The sequence below is a fragment of the Takifugu flavidus genome, chromosome 13 (assembly GCF_003711565.1).
Source record: "Takifugu flavidus isolate HTHZ2018 chromosome 13, ASM371156v2, whole genome shotgun sequence".
In the NCBI taxonomy this organism is placed as follows: Eukaryota; Metazoa; Chordata; class Actinopteri; order Tetraodontiformes; family Tetraodontidae; genus Takifugu; species Takifugu flavidus.
Window position 1 is genome coordinate 4,349,039 of NC_079532.1, and position 23,199 is coordinate 4,372,237.

Genomic DNA, 23,199 nt, shown 5'->3' on the forward strand with positions numbered 1-23,199 from the left:
CTGTATTCTCTGCCGTTGGCGCGGTGGAGCGGAATCTCGCCACTGCCACCCGCTGACATAATTTGTTTCACAGCCACCACCCAGCAGCATGAATCAGATGTTGACACTCTAATTTCATGCACACATGGGTGTTTGGCTGAGCTAGCCTTCAATGTTGCCGCCGCTGCGTTCCCCTGCCTCTCCCTTCAGCTGCCCACCATACCTGACCTTTGGCCCGGACACGACCGTGCAGTGATTTTAGCCCGGCACTCTCGCATTATGAGCGATGATTTAAAGATTTCATTTCTTAATGGTGACCTGGTGCTTGAGCACAAGGGTTTCACTTGTACAGTTTGTATTATTTATGGATGATGTCACACCCCCTCGGGAGGATGGTCTCCGGTAAAATCAGGTTTTAAAGAAGAAAATTTGATAATCAGCAGCGAAAGAGTGCTTCTTTTACTAAAAATACATCTGTTTACCGTGGACCACAGCTGCATTGGAAAATATTTGTTTTGCTCTGTTGTTTTTTATAAAAAACTGTGCTCTCACTAGATATAATAAAACATTGCCACCAGCCATGTTTGAGAATGTCAAAGGCCCATCAAGGATTGGCGCTTATGCTGAGCATAATTAATCCAAGCTCTGTATCGTGGACCAGTTTTCCTGTGAAAGTCAACGCTGACAGTCTGCCTCATGAGAGAAAACAGCTCTGCCTGGTGTTGTTTGGCCATGTCCTCATTCTGTCAGCACAGAAAACCAAAGTAAAAGCACGTAGTGACCAGCGAGATAATAGTTTATGCGCAAAGAAAAGAGTGAGGATGATCCACAGAAGCTCTAACCTGACAGCTTCCCCGGTGAGTGAGCGTAAATCCACAAGATAAACTCCTAAACCAATAAGTTGTTTGCATTCGGAGCCACAAAACGGTCAGGCTTTTTTTTTTTTATAAAAACACTGCAACAAATATCCAAACAATAAACAGATAGTAAATAACATCATCCTGTCTGCAGCGGCTCTCTTTACTCGAGGTTAAGTTGAGTTTATTGTGGAAGCCACTGCCTGCATGCATTAAGCAAATCATAAATTATACATGCTAATTACCCTGGGCCACTACTTTAATGAATTATTTTAATTAAACTACAACACTAGCGTTGTGCATGCCGTCAATATTTCATCCCCCTGCCTAAAATGACCTTCCTCTTTGTCTAAAGTGGACCATGAAATGACAAGGACAGCACAGATAACACTTTCTTTATATACTAAATGGAACAAAAAACGTTGTTTCTGTTAATGAAGGAAATAATATATTAGTATATTAGTCATATAAAATTATTATTATTATTATTATTATTATTATTATTATTATTACTACTACTATTATTACTACTATTATTATTATTATTATCCAGTTTGGTCTGGGGTACATTTTGTTTATTATTTTACATATATAAACGTATATAATCGTATTTCTATATTTTAAAAATATATCACACCAATAATATAAAGGGGATTACGTTTAATATCTATATATTGCAGTTCAAAGTTGCTCTAGATTTAATGTGACACAAGTGTTTGCGTGTTCACATGTTCTGCTGCATGTGACGTGTGATTTTATTGACACAAAAATAAAGCGTGTAATCCATCGGTGCTGTTTCAATCCATTTAATCATCCAGAGTCAGAATTAATGTTACACACATTAATGTTACACAGTCAGAATTAATGTGAAGGGGAGGAAAAAACTAACACTGTTGTCCAAATAGACCGTGGGGGAGGGGTGGATTTAAATTCCAAAAGGGTCTTGCGGCTCGTTTCCTAGTTCCCTGGTCAGCAATGTGTTTGTGAAAAATCAGCCTTTTTGTCTCGCTGAAAAAAAGGCTAAATCTACATTGGTGGCCCAGTCTAACTTTGCTATTCTTTGCACTTTCAATTCAAGTGAATGAGGAAGAATGAAGTGGCCCGAGACACTTTTATTTGATCTACTCGATTGCATACAGTGACGGAATTCTATAATGTATTTGTTTAACGGCCTTGAAAATAGCCTCTTCTACAGACGCCAAAAAGCGCGCTTTTTTATTAGTTTAAACGAGTTAAGAAACTCAGCGCCGTTGATATAAATTTAAACCTGTTGAATAACATTCCAGCGGGCAGGAGAGGAGTAAAAAAAATCACCCTGGAAACGGTCGGATTTACACTTTACTAAAGGGGGAAAAATAAACATGACATTTATTAAATTGCTGTCTATCGCGCTAGAGACGGAGAGGGTGACAGCGTTAGTTGGGACACTTGTGCAGCTTTGCTAAATGTGCATTGTCGGGCTAGATTGTGTTCAGCCTACAGCATGATGAATGAAGCCAGTTGTCTGCACTGTGACCGTGGCATCACAGCTCCGTGCATCCTAATCGACTGCACCGAATCCACTGCTGCAGCTCTCAAAGTCTGCAAACAGGCCGAGAAAAGTTTCATTATTTTATCTTTTTATTATTATTCGAATTATTATCATCCAATAAATATTTTCCCACGTATACATTTAGTGAGCATATATATTATGATCAATAATAATAATAATAATAATAATAATAATAATAATAATTTTGGATAGAATCTTCTGAAACACTTTTGATTGTTTACTTCACTTTTAATGAGAAAATAATTTGATGACCATTTTGTTGCAATTCGATGGTTGCACACCTTTTTGGAAGCATGCATGCTTGCAAAAAAAATTAGGCAAAAACAACAACAATAACAACAACGGCAACAACACAAAAAACTCTGAGAAGGCATGCTTTACCTAAATGAAAGTACAAATTTACAGTATCTGATACACGTGGTCACCACAGCATTTTTTTTTAAATTAAATGCTTCACAGAACATTTTCTGGAAAATATATATCTAAACATAAAAGCTAAAAAGTGCATTTTACAACATTTCAGAATCAGTTATTTGCAATATTCACAACTTGCATTTTACAATAGTTTCCCATTTCTGAAAAGTTTTCATACGTTGTTGCTTTCGCTCTTTTCTTTTGCAAGGACAAGAACAGATTTGAATCCTGGTCCCATTTGGCACGTCCTCACGCATCATCCAGTGTTCAAAGCAAACAAAAACACGGCCATTGCCTCGCAATTTCATTGACATTACAGTGGTCACACAGAAACGGTGCAAAATATTTGCTGTTGGATCAAACTGGAGAAAACTACCACGGGAGGGATGCAAGCAGAGATCAGAGTTTGTCGTGCCCGCGCTCCTCTCAGTGGCCCGAATTCACAACCATTTGGAAATAAAACTATCAAATAATATATATATTCAAGAGCAATACTTCGCTGTGCGATTCTGTGCTGGACTTTTTATGACACCATTTAAAGCGACACATTCAACACATACACAAATAAATCGATATGCAGCTGCAACTCGCCTCGACGGTCCCCGGCGACAGAAATGAACCATCTTTGGACAGAATGAGGCCCGAGAGCCTGTCAGCAGTTCCTCTGACTGTGGGGTCAGTGCACGGCCACAGACTGGAGCGTGGACGGGCTCGTTAGAGTCTCGCTCGGCGTCGCGGGGCTGCTTTGACTCGTCGCTGTCTGTGGGGAGGTCGGGCTCAGGGACTGCGGAGAGTTTGATAGAAACGCAGGGATGTGCGGTGGTAATGCCGAAAAACCGGGCATGGAGGTCGGGGTGGGCTTGATTGGCACGGGGATAGCCGGTAAGGACTGTCCTCCGTGACAGAGGGACTTAATGGGCATGCCATAGGCACTGTAGTCGCTGCTCGCCATGGAGATTGGGGCCGCCGTGTCAATCACGCTGGTGTTGTACATGTGGGGCCAGGCTGTCGTCAACTGGTTGTGCAGCGGGTACCCGGCAGACATGGTCTGCATGGTGGAGAAAGCCAGACTCCCCGGGACTTTGTACTCTCTGGCGATGATGTTCTCGATGGCGAAGGGGTGCTTAAACGTCGACGACTGGGTCACTCCGAGGTTGTAAGTTGACATTTGGGGAAGGTGTGTCCCGGTGGCCGCCAGGGCGCTCAGCCTCAGCTTGGCTTGCTGCTGAAGGTAATGTGCAGCATCCGACTGTTTACTCGGGGCCAAATGATCTACTGCGCCCAGCACCTTAAATCTTTTGCGGCGTCTCAAGAAACTTCCGTTCTCGAACATGTCTCCGCAGCCGGGGTGCAGAGCCCAGAAGCTGCCCTTACCTGGCTGGTCTGGGCGCCGGGGGATCTTGATGAAGCAGTCGTTGAAGGACAGGTTATGACGCAGGGAGTTCTGCCACCGCTGAGTGTTTTCTCTATAATACGGGAATCTATCCATGATGAACTTGTAGATCTCGCTGAGAGGCAGCATCTTCTCCGGGCAGCTCTGGATCGCCATGGCAGTGAGGGAGATGTAAGAGTACGGTGGCTTCTGGTCGCTGTACGTGTTTCTCCCCGGACGAGGCATCCTCGGCAACAAGCAAGCAACAAAAAGCAGCGATAAAAAGTAGCTTCCTTTAATTCCTTGACGAAGGTTTTCAGCTCTTCATGAAAACAAGCGCGGAACAAAGTTAGAGTGGGCGCAAAGCCGGAGCGGCGCCGTGCGTAAAACAGCCGTGGTGAGCGCCTTTGCGGTGTGCAGGCGGGCAGGCGGGGAACATTTATAGAGTGACAGCCGCGCTCGGTCTTCGGCGCAAAGTAAGTCAGCTTGTCCCGCTAGCGGAGCTGAATAGGCTTCTTTTGGGGGTCCTCGCTAAGACGAGCTAAGTGGACGCCTCCATGGCCTTCCTCTAACCATCTGATAGTTTTCTGCGGTGACATGAGCAGAAAAGGCTCCTGTAGAGGCGCTCCATTAATGTGCCACCTCTTTGCTATCACATGACAATCGGAGGAGGAGGGGGGTGGGGGGGTGGCAGGGAGGAAAGGCATAATCTGGTTTCATTTACACCTATTTACACGGACACCTTGAGCCAATGGAAAATATTTCCATTTTAAGACAGGAAAAGGGGTGAAAAGCTTCGGTAACCGGAATTGAACCTCGATGCTGCTCAGAGTGTGAAGGTATGCGCTTATATTCCTAACAGAACTTTAACATCCTCACGTAGTTTCAAATTAATTATCCAAAATGTTTATTGAATTTGTTTCGAGCTGTCAATGTGTTTTCATGTGCACATCAGCCAATCTTATTTTAAACCCTTTCGTCTATTTTACGCATGATTTTGATGCAAACCTCGTTTTATTACAGAATGATCAAAACGCTGTGCAACGAAACGCGCTTTTTAAATATTTAACGGAATTTTGTTGACTGTAAAACATGTTGCCGTGAGCAGGTTTGCTGATGATCCGACATTTTGGGTTTTTTTCTCAGCTAATTGCGCCCGCGGCTGAGAGGAAGTGCACAAAATATAAATAAAAACAACACAATGCAAACAGCGCTCTTCACACTGAAACTTCATGAGGCGATCGACTCTATTGTGTTTATGTAAAACAGATCCAAAAGTACTTCAGAAATGCAAATAAACCCTCGAGGATGGTGTGGCGAAAACTGTATAAAATATCCATAAGTCAATTATGTGAATGTGAAAACCAAATGGGAAGCCTATTTTGAGCTATTGCTATTCAAGCTTTTGGCCAGGGCCACCTTTCCGCTTGGAGGGTTCGCAATGCCAGGGACCACACACACGCACACGCAGATTTGCTCATAATTTATGCTAATTTCCCCCCATAAATCCACAATGCACCCCATCACCACTCTGACGGATTACGAAAAGAATCGCGTTGCGGGGGACATTTTCACGCAGGAACCGGCAGCAGGCTGGAGAGAGCCCTCCCTGAAGACTTTTTAAACAAAGCTGAACACGATTAAACGCCAAAGACATCGTTATAAAAATAAATAAATTAAAAAAAACTTGTGAAAATACTAGTAACCAGATGCGTCGAAATAATAAGAAATATAGATTGTGTGCAGAAAAGCAGACTTTTTTTTCTTCCAGTGCGCGGATTGCCCACTTTTCCCCACAGAGTGCCTTTTAACACCTGTCATTTCCTATTAATGTTCAGCTCAATAGGTTTTGTCCAAAAAGGAAGTGGCCCAGTCGACCCAGTCGGATAATGACAACACAACGCCGAGTACCAAATATCTTCTGACATCCAGCCTTTCATTCAGCCATTAAAAAAGATTATATGGCAGGAAAAAAAGCCCCAGGGAGTTGTGCATGTTGCAATAACTAGAATAGCGAAATATTATTGTGGGGGAAAAAAGATAATGTTACGGAATTTTGTAAAATTTGTTTTAATTTTTTTGTGAACCTTTTTTTTATTGGAAGTTAACCTGCACCGTTGTCTTTAACCAGGCGAGAGGAGCAGAGTTCCCTCTTCTCACACACAGACGGCGTGGCTTTTTGAGCTTCAGGGTTATAGGATATTGTAGGCCTTTTGTCCCCGTCCAATGCACACACTGAAAATACCACCATGACTCTGAGCCTGAATGGCTTTTTGAGCTTCTCCCCAAAACTCCCGAGTTCAAGCGGCAGTAGATCAAGTCTGCACTATGTTTGGTCATTTGTAGGAACCAGAACAAAGGTTGGGATAAGCCAAATTGCATTGCACTTGTGAACCGTGCCTCAGCCTGAAGTATCCTTTATAGCAGGGGGGGACCGAGAGCAATTTTGTGTGAGCTTTTTTTTTTTTAAGGGAAAAAAAACGAAAACAAAGAGCACTTGCTGAAACAACTTAAAGTAGAGTAGTGAGGCGTGACATTCCCAGGGTGACGAGACACAAAGGCTGAGGTCATGGGGATGAAAAAGAGAATCAAACAGCCACTTTCACACGTCTGCCCTCCTCTGCTGCGCCCCCCGAACACAATAGGAAACAAATGTTGTTAAAAGAGGATCGATGCCATTCATCCCAAAGCAGCGAATGATAGCCAAACAATATTGTCACACTGAATCGAGTTGAGGTATGTTGCCACCCAGACCTGCGCAGAAAGGGCGGGCTGGGGGGGTCTTTTAGGGGACGATTAGCAGAAATTTAAATAGGGGGGGACAGGTGCGACTTTAATGGTTGCATTGATTATTTAAAACTATTTATTTGACTTGGAGTGCGCATTTTTAGTTTTTTTTTTTGTGTTGAATGTTCTGATTAATTTCTATTATTCTTTTTTCTTTCTTTTTTGGGGGGTGAGCTTGCTGGATTTCTATAAGAGCATCTACAGGGAACGCGTATTTAATCAACCTATAAACAGACAAGTGATCGCTAGAGGTGAATAAATTTCCATTTTTCAAGACAAACATCCGCAGCGCCGTTTTAATCCCGAGCTTTTACCGACGCGCTTTGTCCGTTTGCCTAAATTATTACTGCTTCTGCTCCCTGTCGCGGTGATTATGAGGAGCGGGGCTGCGGGTTTAAAGACATTTGTCATGTACCTGCAGCCTGCGTGTCAAACACGTTTCGGTCTGGTTTCCTGCGAACTGCGGCTCTGCGAACCGTCCAATAGGCCCGCGCAACTAATTAAGTCCGCGGTGATTTCGCCCCCCAGAGATGCTTTATGGTGCAATTAAGGACGCGCTGATGACCAGGTATGAATATTCAGCAGAATGACAATTAATTAGCAGGCGGAGGGCTCTCACCGCAGCCTCCTCCATGACCGTTTTGCGCCCAAATGACGGCACACTCGCCCCGCTTCCGCCGCTGCTCCTCCGCTGTGAAAGAATAAAAAGAAAAATCATGTTTTTGTGTTTGTGTGTCTCGTCAGACGGTGGGATCGCGCTCCTCCGCAGCTGCCCGCAACATTACTCGGCGACTTCGTACCTGGAAGAAGACCCCTGGGCAATTACGACATATGCTCGGATTATGCGTAATGGTCTAATTACACAGCCCGAATTAGGCATTCATTATACGACGCATCATCTGCAACAGACATCTCAATCAAACACAGAGAACCTGTATTTCCCTCTGCCCTAAGAACTCCACCCACTTAAACAGACCAGTAATTTTTTTTTTTTTTATTCATCTATTTATTTAAGGACAGCCTTAAATGCGTGTGTGTGTGTGTGTGTTTGGGGGGGTCGCCTTTTCACCAGCTGGTAATTTTATGTCTTGAATTTTTGTTTTTTTGATGTAGGCCTAATGAACAAATGTATTGTTATTAAAAGCAAACCTGATCATGTCAGACAATACAAATAAAGCAATCTAAAAGCAGGTTTATGTATTGGGAGAATTTGTCCACAGGCAAGTAGATGGGTGTGTGTGTGTGTGTGTGTGTGTGTGTGTGTGTGTGTGTGTGAGAGAGAGAGAGAGAGAGAGAGGGAGAGAGGGCTGCACCAGTCCATTGACTCCACATGGTGAGACGCAGCAGGACTGATGAGGGCTGTACCTGAGCTCAGTGTTTGCGCCGCCGACTGTAACCACAACAGAGGCCCTTGACCCCGCAGCATAATTCACACCGACGAGACAGCGTCGTTCACACTCTCGCTCCATCATTTAGCCCTCCCGTGACAGGTGACGACAAATCATCCCATTAAACTCCACACTAGACTCGGTCATTTGAGTGTGAAGAGGAAAGTTATGAGGGAAAAAAAGGGTGAACGCGGTATGAAAATAAGAAGAATAATCAGAATCTCAAAGCTTTCATGTGTATTCACTGCAAATAAATTTGCTCCCTATGATCAATAAGCATGTAAATCTCCAGTCACTGTACATATTATTGAAAACCAGACATAAATGCAATATTCAGCAAAGAGAGAGCATAACATATGAACAAACCCTCAACAGAGGAGTGAACCTTCACCTTGAAGCAAAGATTAAAGGACTGCTGCACCACACTAGTGCCAGTTCAACCTCACCAGACAGAAAAATTTAGATAAAAATGAGATGAAACTCTTTGAGATGGATGCAGCAAGGAAATGATTATCAGAGTGCCGGGGCTTTAGCAGCTTCAGAGAGGGCGTGAGGGAGCTCACATGCTGCTGATCCACCATTAAACTTTGATGTATAACACCAGCACCTGACACGTGACATATGAGGGATATAAAAGGATCGATACGCAGGTCGAGTTAAGTGAAATATCCCCCTCCCGGGGTCAGCGTTGTGTGTTTAACCTTTCACCTTTTTTTTAATGGACATCTTCCCAACAGATTATGACAGAAAACAGCCCCGACCTCACAAATTAATTAAGTGAGGTGTGTGTGGTGGTGGCGGTGGTGGAGGGGGGTGAAGAACAAGATTTGGGACCAATTCGGAGGAAGTTGACATTGTTGTTCATCCTCGGCAATGGTGCCAACAAGGCCGTCCTCTGGGGGTTAGCGTGTAAAGCTTCTAACTGAGGCAAATCCTTTTTATTGTGAGCCCGTGTGGTTGGAAGGCACGGCGTCCTTTGTGCTGCTCATGTTCATCAAGACCTTGGCAGTGATCAGAACACACTTACCCAACTGGGACCGTATGAGGGGCATTTTACCCGCCTTTTATCTTGTACATGAGGGAAATGCCTGGTCTCCAAGGATGGCGAAACAGAGCCAAAGACCAGAACAACACAAGGCAGCAACAATGGCGACGTGTTTACAACACACGTAAACAAAAACAGCGACCCCCCAAGGGACTTCTGCCCGGTATTGCGGAAAATTTTAGCGTGAAAAAGTTTGTACACATGTATGGACATGCAGCTTTCGCAGTTATGAAGTCAAACACCTGAAGTGACACGGCCTTCCTTTCCAGTCAGGGTTTCACTCTTGACCTCTGACCCCTGTCTTTTAACGCCACCTACAAAACAGTAACTGTGACAAACAACTTTTTGCAGTATCAGCGCAATGACCGATCACAAAGTGCCACTTCCGCTGATATGTCTTAATTGGTGTGTGATATATGCAGCCGTGACACTTGGATTTGCATTGCTAAGCATAAACAAACCCCTCACTAAATCACAGCGAGCTCTAAAGAGAAACACAAACAAGCAACGTGCCGCTGTGCGGCACGCTCCGCGCTGCTCCTTTATGGTTGACCAGATCAATGTGCCTCCTGCTGAAAGGTAATATGCATGACACATTTGCAGGCACTAATTCATTTGTTTAGTAATGCGGGGGGAGCTAACCTGCGCAGAAAATAGGGCCGCGGCGAGGAAAATATAAAGGCCCCGTTAATCCACGGCTAATGAAAAGGGCACAGCAAACAATCCAGAAGGATGCGGTCGTATTCATTGGGATTCCCCTGGAATATTTGTACGTCTATGAAGAAAAGAACGCTCTTGTGGTGGGCGCGTTGATGTTATTCCACCTGGCTGCACTGACACCGTGAGTGTGAGTATGAGGCCACTCCTAGATGTTAGCCAAGGGCCTTAGCAAGCGTTACTATATAGAGAAAAATCAGTGTTTATGTGTCCAAAATCCTGTGGGCTGAGAGCTCTCGAAGCAGCATTGTAGCTGATATACAATTATTTTTGAAGGATATAAGAACAGATGAACTGCTACTGTTGATTACCAGACCCTTAAGGGAGCACACTTGAAAATAATGTTGTTGACTCTGACCTGCTCGGGAGCGAGCACTCCAGGTGTGACAGAGCATTCGAATCACAGGCGCGGCGGCGGCACGCACACCGAGCGCTGCCATTCCATTTCCATCAAACAAATTTAATCAGGAGTATTTCGGTGTGCTGATGGAAACCTGCAGCAGGAATCCAATGAAATGTCAAGTAGCGCTGCAGGCTGGGGAGAAATCTTCAGCGGTCACAGCTACTATAGGCAGAGACAGAGTGTTATCAGCCTTATCAGCTGGGGAAATATTCAGCTCCCCTGCCTAAACCAAAGCTATTACAATCCCAAATAATTAACTTTTAGCGGAATGGCTAGTTGTCGTGACAACTGAGATGAAAAGGATCTGCATGCAGAGCAATTTTTGATTAAAAAATGTTTCTGCCCATAGTTTTGCAATGAAAGAAGTGGTTCTGTTTCTCTCTTTCCAAGCCTTTTATCACAGATTTTGAGACAAATTTGGCATCATTAAATTCACATTTTTGTTATTTTCAAAAAGATTTCTTGCACTTCTTTCATCAAAAAGTACAATGCGCGATTAGCTGAGCATGTTTTCTCACAGCTGATATTTGCAACTAAATCAGGATGTTCTGAGTAATAAGTTGCTAAAACAAGTAGAAATTGTATTAATTTCGAGATCATTTGAATATCATTAGTTAAAAAGCAAATCTATTGCTGAAGAGGGCAAAGAGTCAATTATTGGTACCTTTTTTCTCTTTTTCTTTCTTAAATATTGAGAAAATAACAAACCTCACATTCCAAAAACATTTGACATAAATAGACACACAAACATTTAAAATAACATTTGAATTTTCCTACATTTTTAAAGCTTAAATACATAATTAGATGTGTTGTTTTTTTCCTTCTTGTACTTTCTTCAAACACTCATTTTCTTTAATATTCTGCATATTTAGTTCCAGTTTCAGAGCTTTGACAGGATTTTATGTGTATGTTTTCTATAAGTACCCAGTCCAGAACTGCTCCTCGATCAGTGCCGTGATTCTGGTGATTCCGTTTCCATTACTCTGTTTACGTCTCCGGCTCACAGATGGACTCCAACAGGCATTAAACCAACTCAGGTAATAAGCCCTAATAAATCGGGACCAATAAAAACAGCTTAATCGGGAGTGTCACTATGATTAATTGTGCACTAAAATCCACGCGAGACCTCCCAGTCAAGGGGGGGCAGTGGAAAGGCATTTTACATTTCAGCAGAACTGGTACCATGTGACCGCTTATGGACGGGTGTGAATATCAAATTAATAATTAGTCATGTAATTTCTCCTCAGGAATTACTACGCCTCAAACTGGCTGGTGAATTTAATTATTAGCAGCCTTTTTGTTTCCATGTCCCTCTCATTACTGTCAGGATTGATGCAACATAAACTTCATTAAAAATTAAAGCAGACTCTTAATTATGAGGCCACACTGACTGAAGTTAGAATTAGCTAACTCAGTGATGTGCAAATGAGAGCATTATTTAAGAAACATGCTGGAAGTAGTTATGCTAATTTCCAGAGTTCACAGTAGCAGACCTTTTCACTTGCAGTTGCATATTCATTAAACACACTATGCAAATTTAATGTAGCAGTCTTAGTAATGTATTGTTAATTTATTCAGATTTATTGAGTACGACTTGTAAAAAGTACCAATTTAATTACCCTATCTCCTTGGAAGGTAAGGAATGTGGCCAAGGCTTTAAACCGTGTAAATCAGGATTAACGTGATTTGATGGAGAAAAGGGAGGAATGAGAGGAGGCTGCTGTTAATGGCCACGCTTCAAAGACATATTGATTTACTTAAGATATGATCCAAGTAAAAATGTTTAAAGTGCACTTCGCCACACTGGGACACGCTGCAAAGAGAAGCTGCGGCTGAAGAGGTCACAACGCATGGCATTAATGTCTATATACAGTATTATGCTAACTTGTTTTTAACTGTTATTTAAATAATAAAATTGGATAAATGTTAAAAATATGTTTATTTTAAGAAAAGCATCCTCAGGTTTGCCATTTGTGGCACATGTACATGTACTCCCATGGTACCAAATGTGTAATGCAGTAGTGGCCACTAGGGGCACTGCCGGCTATTATCCTTAGCTTTATGCTTTGCTTACACAAACCAGCTGGTGAGAGATCAGCAACATCTTAGAAGTTATCTTGGAAATCTTCCAGAATAAACAAGTCTGCTCAGATCTGTGCACGGCAGAATATCTGTGCTCTGTCGAGCACTCATCAGATGTAATGAAGATGGATTTTACGAGACGCAGGATGATGACTGGGAACCGCTTCCCTATAAAACCTGCTTTTACTGGACAGCCCTAGCAGGAGCCATGACACCCCAACCAGTGGTGCTGGAAGGACCCGTCAAGGATCTCTATTCATTTCAGACTGATTGAACAAATCACTTTGTGTTTTTCTCCTGGTGGATTATAAGAGAATGGAAGATAATTACAAGATGATTATCTAATGGCGAGCGAGCATTATATCTTAACACGGACACAGTTTAAATGTTCCTTAATGCTCTCATCTTTTTGTCCGGGGAGGCAGGAAGGGTCTGTGCCTAAACTGGTTGTTAGACATCCAACATACCAGTGTAGCCTTGGCAACAAGGACTCAGACAGCCATGGTTTCATATATAACAGGTGCAGAGATGCACCATAAAGAAGGCAGGCTTTTTTTGACCTGTTCCTCTCCTCCTTCTGCCGCACTGGTGCCTCCAAACGGCATTTCGTAGGGGTGTCCAAATGCTAAGTAAGGATCATTATATCCTAAATAGTGCATTCAATGTATCCCATAATAGGTCACAAAAAGTCTTGGGCAACTGATGCTCCCCGATCAAGCAGTCGCATGTGAGAAGACAGCAGATGCATCTTCGTAATGGCTTTTCTTAATTTTGGACATTATTGCGCCACCTACAGCATGGAAAGCTCCTGACTCTTATAAACACAAGATATGGAAAAAAAGAAATAAATATAAACTATTACCATCAATTCGTTTTCATCACCTACAGTTTTTATTATGAGACCAATACAAATGAAAGGATTGCTGTCATTATTGGCTGTATTATTGGATAATTTGAATGTCAATCTGTCAAGTTGTGTTGAATTTTGCCTGAGTGACTAATTATCTGGCGTGTGTGTACTTGTGTCACTTCATCCAATCCAGGAATTAAAAAAGAAGGATTCTTGTTTGCTTTTTTCTTTGATAAACATCGTGCCAACTCAAATAATGGGAAAATCCATTTCTGCTGAGCTGTTCTGATAAGTTTTCCTGGCTGTCGGTCTAAAGTTGTGATGAAATGATGGGATTTATTTTATATTTTAATATAATGTATAACATAACATAGAGATTTTATTGAAATATAAACACAAAAATGGCTTCACACACACGGTTGTGGCCTATTTATTATTTTAAAAAAACTTTTATTCCACCTATTGTTAAGAAGCAGGTGTCTTCTTCATGATATACCAATAGACTTGAAAATGTTGCAGCCAGATGATCTTTGTTCCACTGGTCAGTTGCCAGTGACTTCAGGGGGTCCTGGGGGACGGAGCTGAAGAGGAGAAAAACAACTTTCAGGTTTGAGGTGGAATCAGATGTCTAATCACTGCGGTGGCGAAAACAACCTGCAGACAAACACTGAGGGATCCACACTCCTGGCCGTGGCAGAGCAGAGCGCACTGACTACACACACACACACACACACACACACACACACACACACACACACACACACACACACACCACTCCAGGAGATAATTACTCTGACTGAGTGTGTATTTCTTGTGTCTGTCCCCCAGTGCTCCCTTTGTGAGTGTGTAGGTATGCATGTGTGTGTGTGTGTGTGTGTGTGTTGTGTGTGTGTGTGTGTGTGTGTGTGTGTGTGTGTGTGTGTGTGTGTGTGTGACAGACAGAGAGAGAGAGAGAGAGACTGACATGCCGAAATCACCATTTCCTGATTTGCTGGACAAAAATGATGGGCTTGTGTTTTTATTGCAGGCAACCCAACAGGAAATTTAAATATGACACTAAAGTGCAAATAAGCAGCTTGTGGATATATTTATTTACGAGTTTAAATAAATAAATAGTCGAGACAGCAAGCATTTATTGCACACAGTATGAACTACAATATTTATTACAAAAACATTACTTATTTATTCTTGTAATTAATAAAGAAAATCTACATTTATTTATTCATTTATTTCTTATAAATAAATATAACATAAACAGATGTTACAGTGTCATTCTGAGTGCCTGTCATGTGTGACAACAACTATCAAAGGGCATAAAACCCTTATTCACATGAAGGATTCATCCCTACTAGTGTTTAGTTTTGACTTATTGCTCATATTTGTCCAAATGCTTGTGCTATTTTCTTTTTCATTTTTGATACATTCCAATATGGAGGATGCTACTTAGAGTAATAGAGATGCAAGCAGAGGTTAAGTGTGCGCGGGTGTTTCTTATCTTGTCTGCTTTGTTCTGACTGAGCGCTCGTGTCAACATGGAGATTCGATTGAGCCTTTTTATTCATCCCCATTGAAGCTCCAACCAGCAGATGACTTAATACGCATCCTTCATCATGTGGAGGGCGACCGTTTCCATTCTCTCACTGAGAGTGACAGATGTGAACCATCCCATTGACCATAATTAATCTGTGTTTAAAACGAACAGGCCGAGCGGTGGCGGAGGCATAGCCCAGGGTCTGAGGGCCGCAGCGACGGCGCTATCTGTCTGGCCTCATGCGCCTCGCTGTAATTATCCCATTGCCGTGAATAATGGGACAAGAGGGATCAGAGTGACGCTTTGATAGAGATGAGATTAGTTCAATCAAGTCCATCACTTGGGCTGGGCCTCTGAATCTCATCATCCTCTCCTCTCAAATCACCACACCCTCCAACCCTACCCCACCAAAACTCACACCTGCCACATTAGCCAGGGAAATTTATGGTGTCGTTAGTCGGAAGTGCCACCTCTGTGAGGACAATGCATGCAGAAAGCAGGATGGGACAAAGGGGCGGATGTGAGAGTCTTGAATTTGTATGTAAGCTGAGATAATATAGGCGCAGCCACACAGGAAAGAGTATTTGTCTTCCTGTAGTGCTCTGAAGATGCTATATTTGTGATTGGTCTTCTGCTCTAAAGCAATTCATTAATTAGAGAGAAAGTGTTGGTTTTTATTAAACGAGCCACCCCCATTAGGTAGTCAAATACGGGATTTATCATTGTAATGTACCTCCCACACAGACCACCACCACCCCCCGCCCATTATGATTGTCAAAACTGACAAACCCAGCATGCGACAACGATTGCGGACTCCTACAGCGATAAGAAACAACCGGAACAATGACCCCAGAAGCTCACGTCCCCAAATTAGAGGACAAGGTTTCACCTGTCCACGAGGATGGAAACTTCTCAGATCAGATTCTCTGAGGTCCCGACTTTGACTTTCCCCGATCTTTGTGTCAGCTCGACGGGCCCCCCGCTGTAAAAAAAATAAAAAAATAAAAAAATACCACTATTACAGCACAATTTGGGAGTCATTCATCAAATAAGACACTGGATTAATTAAGCCGGAGGACTGCATTAGCCTCCCTCTTCACTCATCAAGGTGTACCCTTGGCCCTGAGGTTGGAGACAGGGGGGCTGGGGGCTGCACACTGCTGATGTGAATGGGGGCAGGGATTTCATTTCGCTGTAATGTGTTTTTATTACGCTGAAGATTCGTGCACTGACTAAACAGACAACTGCTCGCAGGGTCGTTGACGACTGACGTCAAGACTTGAAGTCATGTTTTTGAGGAACACAAGCAGATTCCGGGACAGATTCTCCTCTTTGTACTGAAACAAAGGGAAGGTCTGCTTCATGAGTTGTAATTGCGTTTAATAAGTAAAGATTCCCTCCCCTGTGCGCAGAGATATGACACACACAGGTTCACAGCCCATACTGGGTTCATTAGTCCGTAGCGTCTCGTGCCTTTTCCAGAGAGGGTCACGCTTTTGATGAATGGACCGTGTAGCTTGTAGCCCCAGGCCAGGATTCAGCACCTCAGTAGGCAGCGAGGAGGAGCCGAGTCCTGTTAGAATGGTAGGAAATAAGGAGAAACACAGGAGGAAATGAGGGATAGAAAGAGAGGTGAATTTGGATTACCCAGGAGTTCTGTCTCCCCCGAGTCCGGCATCAGAGAGACATTAGGAATCTAATGTGCTATTATTCTCCATCACCCCCCTAAGCCTAAAACATCTGTCCTTGGGGTGTCTGCAGTAATAGACAAGGGCTTTCGGACCCTTCTCGAAGACAAGACAGCAGCTTCTACGAGGACCCTTGACGTCCTGCTGACTTAATCTGCAGGCACTTCCGCAAAATTGACATTGTCTAAAGAGCAAAGCAATCAGCAGTGTTGCAGAGCTTTTATATTCAGCAGCACTCTCAGAGAAAGTGAGACATGACCTTTCGGAGGCCTGCCACTGAATTTCATTTCTTTTCACACTTTTAAGACATCTATATTAACTTCTTCAAGGTTACCTGCGGGTGGACACGCAGCCTGCTGTCTCTATACAAATATTTAGTGCATATAACTGCTGATATTAAGCACAAATGCACCATTTTTCATCTGTTTTTAAGGATTTTTCTGTTAGATAAAGAGAATAATGTAAAAGGTTGTTTAATCAGTTAATTCCTTTCTCGTTTGCAGCTGGACCTAAATGATCAAGGAGATAATGACAGTCAGCTGATGGGGTTGTACATTTGGTTGGTAATTATGAAATGTGCATTTCAACATAACATCCCTTCAGTGGTCACAACAGCCAAACAATCTCTTTGCCTGCTCTTCTCCTGCACCAGCCAACCTCATGTCCTCTCTCACTGCTTCCATAAACCTCCTCCTTGGTCTTCCTTTGATTCTCTCAATTCCCTTCTCAGTACATCTCAAACCAAATCATCTCACTCACGCCTCTCTGGCATCTCCAAAACATGCACTGTCCCTCTGATGTCCAACCTGCCACCTTCTTCTCCTCAGTGTCACCCCTCTCTCTTTCCTTTCAGCTGTAACATGTAATAATAGTGTCTACAAAACAGTTTGGATTTGATAATTATGATTATATGAATTATTATTACATAATAATGATTATTATTCCAGCTGTGTCAATTGAGCCATCTATTCAATTCAGTTCACTTTAACCTTAAACATACTGTTTATCTTAGAACCAAAATGGTCTCTTAGTTCTTTACGACTTCCGAATTTGAGATTTTTGTTCTTAATTTCATGGCACTGTGTAAAATCCACCTTTCTTGTGACACACAATTCTTTTTAGCTTCATGCCATTAAAGAATACTAATTGTGTCATATGACCACAGATGTAATATTCATGATACTCATTTTTAACATGAAAGATCTGTTAATGGAGGCCGAGTATTTGATGTTGTATTTTTACTAATTGAATTAAATCCAGTCAAAGAGCACAGATATTTGTCTTAAAGGCTTTCGGAGCCCCGAGCTTTGATTATAAATGCGCCCCATTAAATGAAAAGAATATATCTCCATCCATTAATTATTGATGAGAAGAAGAAAAGGATAAGAAATACTATGGGTACTCATTAATTTAAGAGAAATAATGTCTCATCGTTACGTGGGGCTGCGTAGCAACAACCCCCAACAGATCCGTCAGACACGGCGGCAGCGCGCAACCTGTTTAATGCAAAGTTTCAGAAGAGCTGAACAGATGGTAAACTGGTGCTGTTCACTCCCGTTTCTGTTGAGCAATTAAAAGTTTCTGGCTGTTTTTCTCCCGCCCTTCTTCCGGATACAGATTGCAAACACGACAAGAGGTCAAATATCTGCAAGGGAAAAGAGGAGTGGAACAACTGTTCCAGCCTCAGCTGGTGCGTAAACAGCCGAGTATTCACCTGATCCGGCTCTCACCACAACCCCCCCCCCCCCCCCCCCCCCCCCCCCCCAACACACACACACACACACACACACACACACACACACACACACACACACACAGCAAAGTAAATCATTAGTGCAATAATTATCGGGCTTTAAATAAAACGGCGAGCCCTCTTTCTCAGCGCCATCGACAATAACAGGTGTTGAACGTGCCTTGGAGGGACGGGGATTAAAGATTATTTCGTTATCCTGGGTCTCCTCCAGGCACAACCGCCTCCCTGTTTCAGCCTGTCATCTACAGCAAGGCTCAAGCACGCGGGGGCTCATTTTCCTCCGGCTTGGCAGTTGTGGGACCGGGACGCTTGACAGAGAGCGAACGGTGTTTAATCTGGGAGTGCGCGGCGTCCTTGAGCTTCCTGGACACTCGGTGTCCACATAACCTCCAGCTACATGCAGTTAGCTTTTCCTAATGTCATTATTAGCCATGTACCAGGCTTGGGTTTCTGTGAAGCCAGGTGCTTTTTTTAAAAATGCTTAACAAAATAAAGATCTCTTTACTTTCAGAGTGAAATAACTTTCTTTTGCATGTGGGCAGTGCTCGTCTCATTTCCAAAGCAGCCTAGTGGCTGTAAGTACCCTCTGTTTTGACTTAAGCGATGAAGCAAGTGAGCCTTGGGGTGTTTGTTCTTGTAAGAATTACTTAAAGACTTGTCAAGATGCCACAACTTGTGATTCGGTTCCCAGGCTCTTTCTGTGTTTGTTATTCCCATCTTCCTGTGTGTTTATGGAATTGCTGCAGCAGGTGTAACAGATATTAAATATAAAGGATTAAATATTTGTACCTCATGCTTACCGAAGAGTCATTTGTCTATAGCTACACTGGTATTATCCTGGTCACAGTCATATAAAAACAAGACCTATATTATATCCACTGTATAATATTAGCAGGAAGTATTCTTTTGTCACACAAATAGCACAATAGCAGCATGAAAAAAGCTTTGGTTTCCTGTGCGTGTCTGTTCAACACTTGAATATATGCAGAATCAAGATGAATGTGGGGCTGAAACAGACAGCGGTTGATCATAGTAAAGGCGCGACACCCTGCACTTCATCTTCTCTCGTGTCCCGTTGTCATATAATGTTGTATCATTACTTTCCCTGACAATGATTTAGCATTCCGCCACCCACCCCATTGACCTGTGCTGTGTTTAAAGGTAACCTTCTCTTGGCCCCGGCCATCATTTGTCACTTCTGAGCAGTCAGATACACGCAAATTGGACGCCACCTGCCACGGCCGGGGGAGGCGCGGAGGGGCAAACGGCTGCATTTATTACATTTACATGGTCTGGGAAGGTTAGAGAGTTGTTCCTGAAAGATTACCACCTCTAATTTCTTTGGGGAGATTGGGACCTTGGTTGTGCTGCCAAGCCTGTTTTTCCAGGTCAGGGCCCCCTGAATGTTAACTAAGACCCAGGAGCAGGTCAGCAGGCGGGTCCAAGGGACCGGAGGAACGCCCGCATCCAGCTCTTGTTCTGGCAACCCGGCAACTCGTGCAGGATGTGGTCATCCATCTCCGGCGCAGTACTAATGACCCATTCCAAGACCGTTCAAAAGTTCTCCAGGTTCTGCTGCTGAGGGCGGGGCTAAGGCTCAGATTTCTGCCGGTAAACACAGAGATTCATTTGTTTAATAAAAGATAGTAAATCCTCTGGGTTTTGGGGCATAGGCCTCTGAAAATTAACGCTAAACTTAAAACTTTTTTTAAAAGGTATCTGCAAATATGTACAAAAATATAGTGAAGGCTGTAGTGTCTGTTGCAATCAGGACTGTTTAGGTGCTTTCAGCCTTATCAGTTAAAACAGTAGGTATGGTGATTTAACTCTTCTTTTACACACCCAAAAGGTGAGATGTGGTCACGGACTAACTGAAAGAGCTCATCTTTGCTTCTACTCCAGGTTCCTGGTGATCAGGTACAAACAAAGAGTGAAGCCGACGACAACCTTCCCCTGTTCTCCAGAAATGTCATTTTATCTAATGTGGTGGTGCAAAGTGAAACAACCAATTAAGAATAAGTGCATTGCTTTGTTAATAAAGCAGGAGGCTGACTCGGGGGAACATTTCATCGGCGCTTAATTATGCAGTCTGCTACTCTCAGATGTTCTGAGCAAATGTACACTGAGACTCTGGAGCTGTTATTGTGCTGCCGTTCCGCTTTGTATTTGCATAACAGAAGGAGGTGCTTTGTCATGACGCTAAAAGAAACAGGATAGGCTGTTAAAACTCCCAGTTACCTGTCTGCTGGCTGCTGGTCCTGCTCCTGAACGTGCCCGTCTGCTCTGGGAACTGAAATCTTCCTCGGTGGTCATGAAGCAGCGCCGCGAGGCTCTCGGTTTGTGTCTGAGGTAAATGATGCTTGAACGGTGGGGGCATTGCTCAGTGTTAACCATATGGTTATGTGCAAGGGGGTCACCGCTGTTCTGGGAGGGGGACGGGATGGGGGGGCGTCGATACCAAACACCCAAATATAGAGGCGCCCGTGCAAATTAATGAGAGCATCCCCAAGGCCACCAAATCTGAGGCCATTCGTTTCCAAAGGCAGCGAAGGCGCCGTGATGCAGGTATGATCATTTCTGCTGTGTTTGTCAACATTTCTCTGCTTTATATTAATATTAACAGTGAGCCCGTCCTCTTGATAACATGAAATATTGTCTTTTGCAACCACTTCATCACATGTGGACGCTCCAGGCCAGTTTTCAGCAGCCTGAAAGAGCCTGAAGGGAGCCCCCCCCCCCCTAACACACTCACACAATAACGCACCAAAACAACTATCACTTTATGGAGGAATTAGCAAACTGTTATCATTTCTGTGACATAAAAAGGCTCCGTGCCAACACGCGGCGAAATAATAAAATATTGAAAAGTCCATGAAACATAAATGTGAATTCTTGCTACATCTGTCTCCTGCTAATTGAGTTGCTACCAAGAATGTGAGCACTCTGGAGAATAATTTGTCAGTGCAAAACATCGAACGGACCAATTTATTGGTTGCTGCAGGCTGTCGAGTTCCAACAGTCTTTGATCAACCTTTTTAGGTCAGAATCTCTCGAAACACAGTGAGGAGAATTACACAGCAGAGGAAATATTTCATCTTTTTAAAGACAAGGAAGAGTATTTTTGTAGTGGCACTGTTTGGCTGTAATGTGAATAAATTGTTGCGAGAGCTTGAAGACGAAGGGATGGTGTTTATTGTTTTGCGTGGATGACAGTTTAAACATGTATCCTTAAAGAAATGACACAGGGAGTGATTCTGAAATTTGCTTTTCGGCTGGCTGTGAAACACTCGCAGTGAAGGTTGCGTAAATTAAGAAGAGGCTTCAAAGCCTCTCCTGTTGGCTGAGGGTGGATCACACCTCTTCTTTTCTTGTTTAAAGATTTTGACAGAGTCTGCAGAAATGAGCTCATTCAAGTTTCAGACTTTTACTTTGCCTAAACAACGCGAGTCTTGCCCGAGATGAACGACACAGTGGAGTGGAGTGGAGCGCGTGACCCTGAACTCAGTGACCCTGAACACTCTGCTAGCTGTACGGATGATGACGCTACGCTGGCTGGATGACGTTTTTTTCTCAGAAATGCAGGAATTGAATTTTTCTTTTAATTGAGTGTAGCGGCAGCTTTGACCAGGGGCCTCGGGGTCAATGTAGTAACATGTGTATTTTAGTCTTGATGTGCATTTAATGACTGGAGTAGGTGACGGCAGATTATTCTAGGATGTTAATCTTTAAACCCTGAGTTTGTCAGGAAGAAAGACCTCCTAACATGGATTTTTACATCAGCTGGGTATTGTAGTCCATAGAATGGTTGATACCATTCAACTGTTTAGCATCTCCTTCTTTCACAGGACTACAGGCATGACAACACTTTTATGTCTTCTTTAAACCTCGTTTTCATGTCAAAACTTTAAGCAACTGTGGAAAATTAACTGTCATCTCGTTATAGTAGATGATGCACGTGATTTCTTTTTTTAACATCACTGATATAAATCTGATTCATTCTCCAGGAAACATCTGAACAGACCCAATATCTGAGCTGCTTCATGTATTGGCAGGTAGAGGCGCTCTGAGTCACAGCGCCTGGCGTTAACCTGGGGCTGGCGTTTCACCGGTGCAGCAGCTCTTTGTTTTCTGATCACCCCCCCCATCTCCTTCATTAGGCCCCTGAATGGTCCCTTGGTTACGTGCCTGGAAACCGCAGTTACTCTGGCAGTAAAAGGAGGCCCTGACTGGGCTGGCAAGTGCTGAGTCGCTTTAATTAATTTGGAGATAAATCATTATTGCATTACACTCCAGTTTCCTGTTGAAGAACGCCACCTCGACCGTTGGCAGTTTGATTTATCTCTATTTTCCCATTAATATTCAAATGAAACGCCACCACTTACACATTTCAAACACCTAATGACAGAGCAAATATCAGCTCTGCAGCTGGCTCGCGGCGCTCACGGCGTCACATCAGAAAACAGAACCGGGACAAACCTGTTTACCTGGAATACCCACACGCTGCCACGGCGAGCTCCTGCAACCCATTTCTACTCAAAAACAGTTGAAGAAGGCCCTCAAGAAAAGATGCGGGGCTGCACGGCACGCCACATCATTAGCTCGGACGTGTTCACCGTCTCAAAGGACCTTTAATTTGAGCAGAAAAAACTCTTCCTCCGCTACGAGGTTAAAGAGTGGGTGACAAGCGAGGAAATTCACAGCGGAATGCATTAATTAGATAGACCTAAAAGCATATTTATCAAAGGCTAAGCCATGTGGGAATTATCGCAGCAAGGATCTGA

At 43.3% G+C, this 23,199-nt stretch overlaps 1 protein-coding gene across 1 annotated transcript; it reads right to left on the minus strand.

Annotated features, from left to right (window-relative positions):
- Positions 1-1,626: 1,626 nt before the first annotated feature.
- On the minus strand, positions 1,627-4,810 carry foxb1a (forkhead box B1a). Its single transcript, XM_057052812.1, has one exon. It carries the CDS (start codon positions 4,418-4,420, stop codon positions 3,479-3,481), a length of 942 nt encoding a protein of 313 aa, XP_056908792.1. The 5' UTR covers positions 4,421-4,810; the 3' UTR covers positions 1,627-3,478.
- Between the last annotated feature and the right edge of the window lie 18,389 nt (positions 4,811-23,199).

What these genes read in the sequence shown, in the direction of transcription:
- foxb1a (XM_057052812.1), bottom strand. Translation starts at nt 4,420, where the DNA reads ATGCCTCGTCCGGGGAGAAACACGTACAGCGACCAGAAGCCACCGTAC.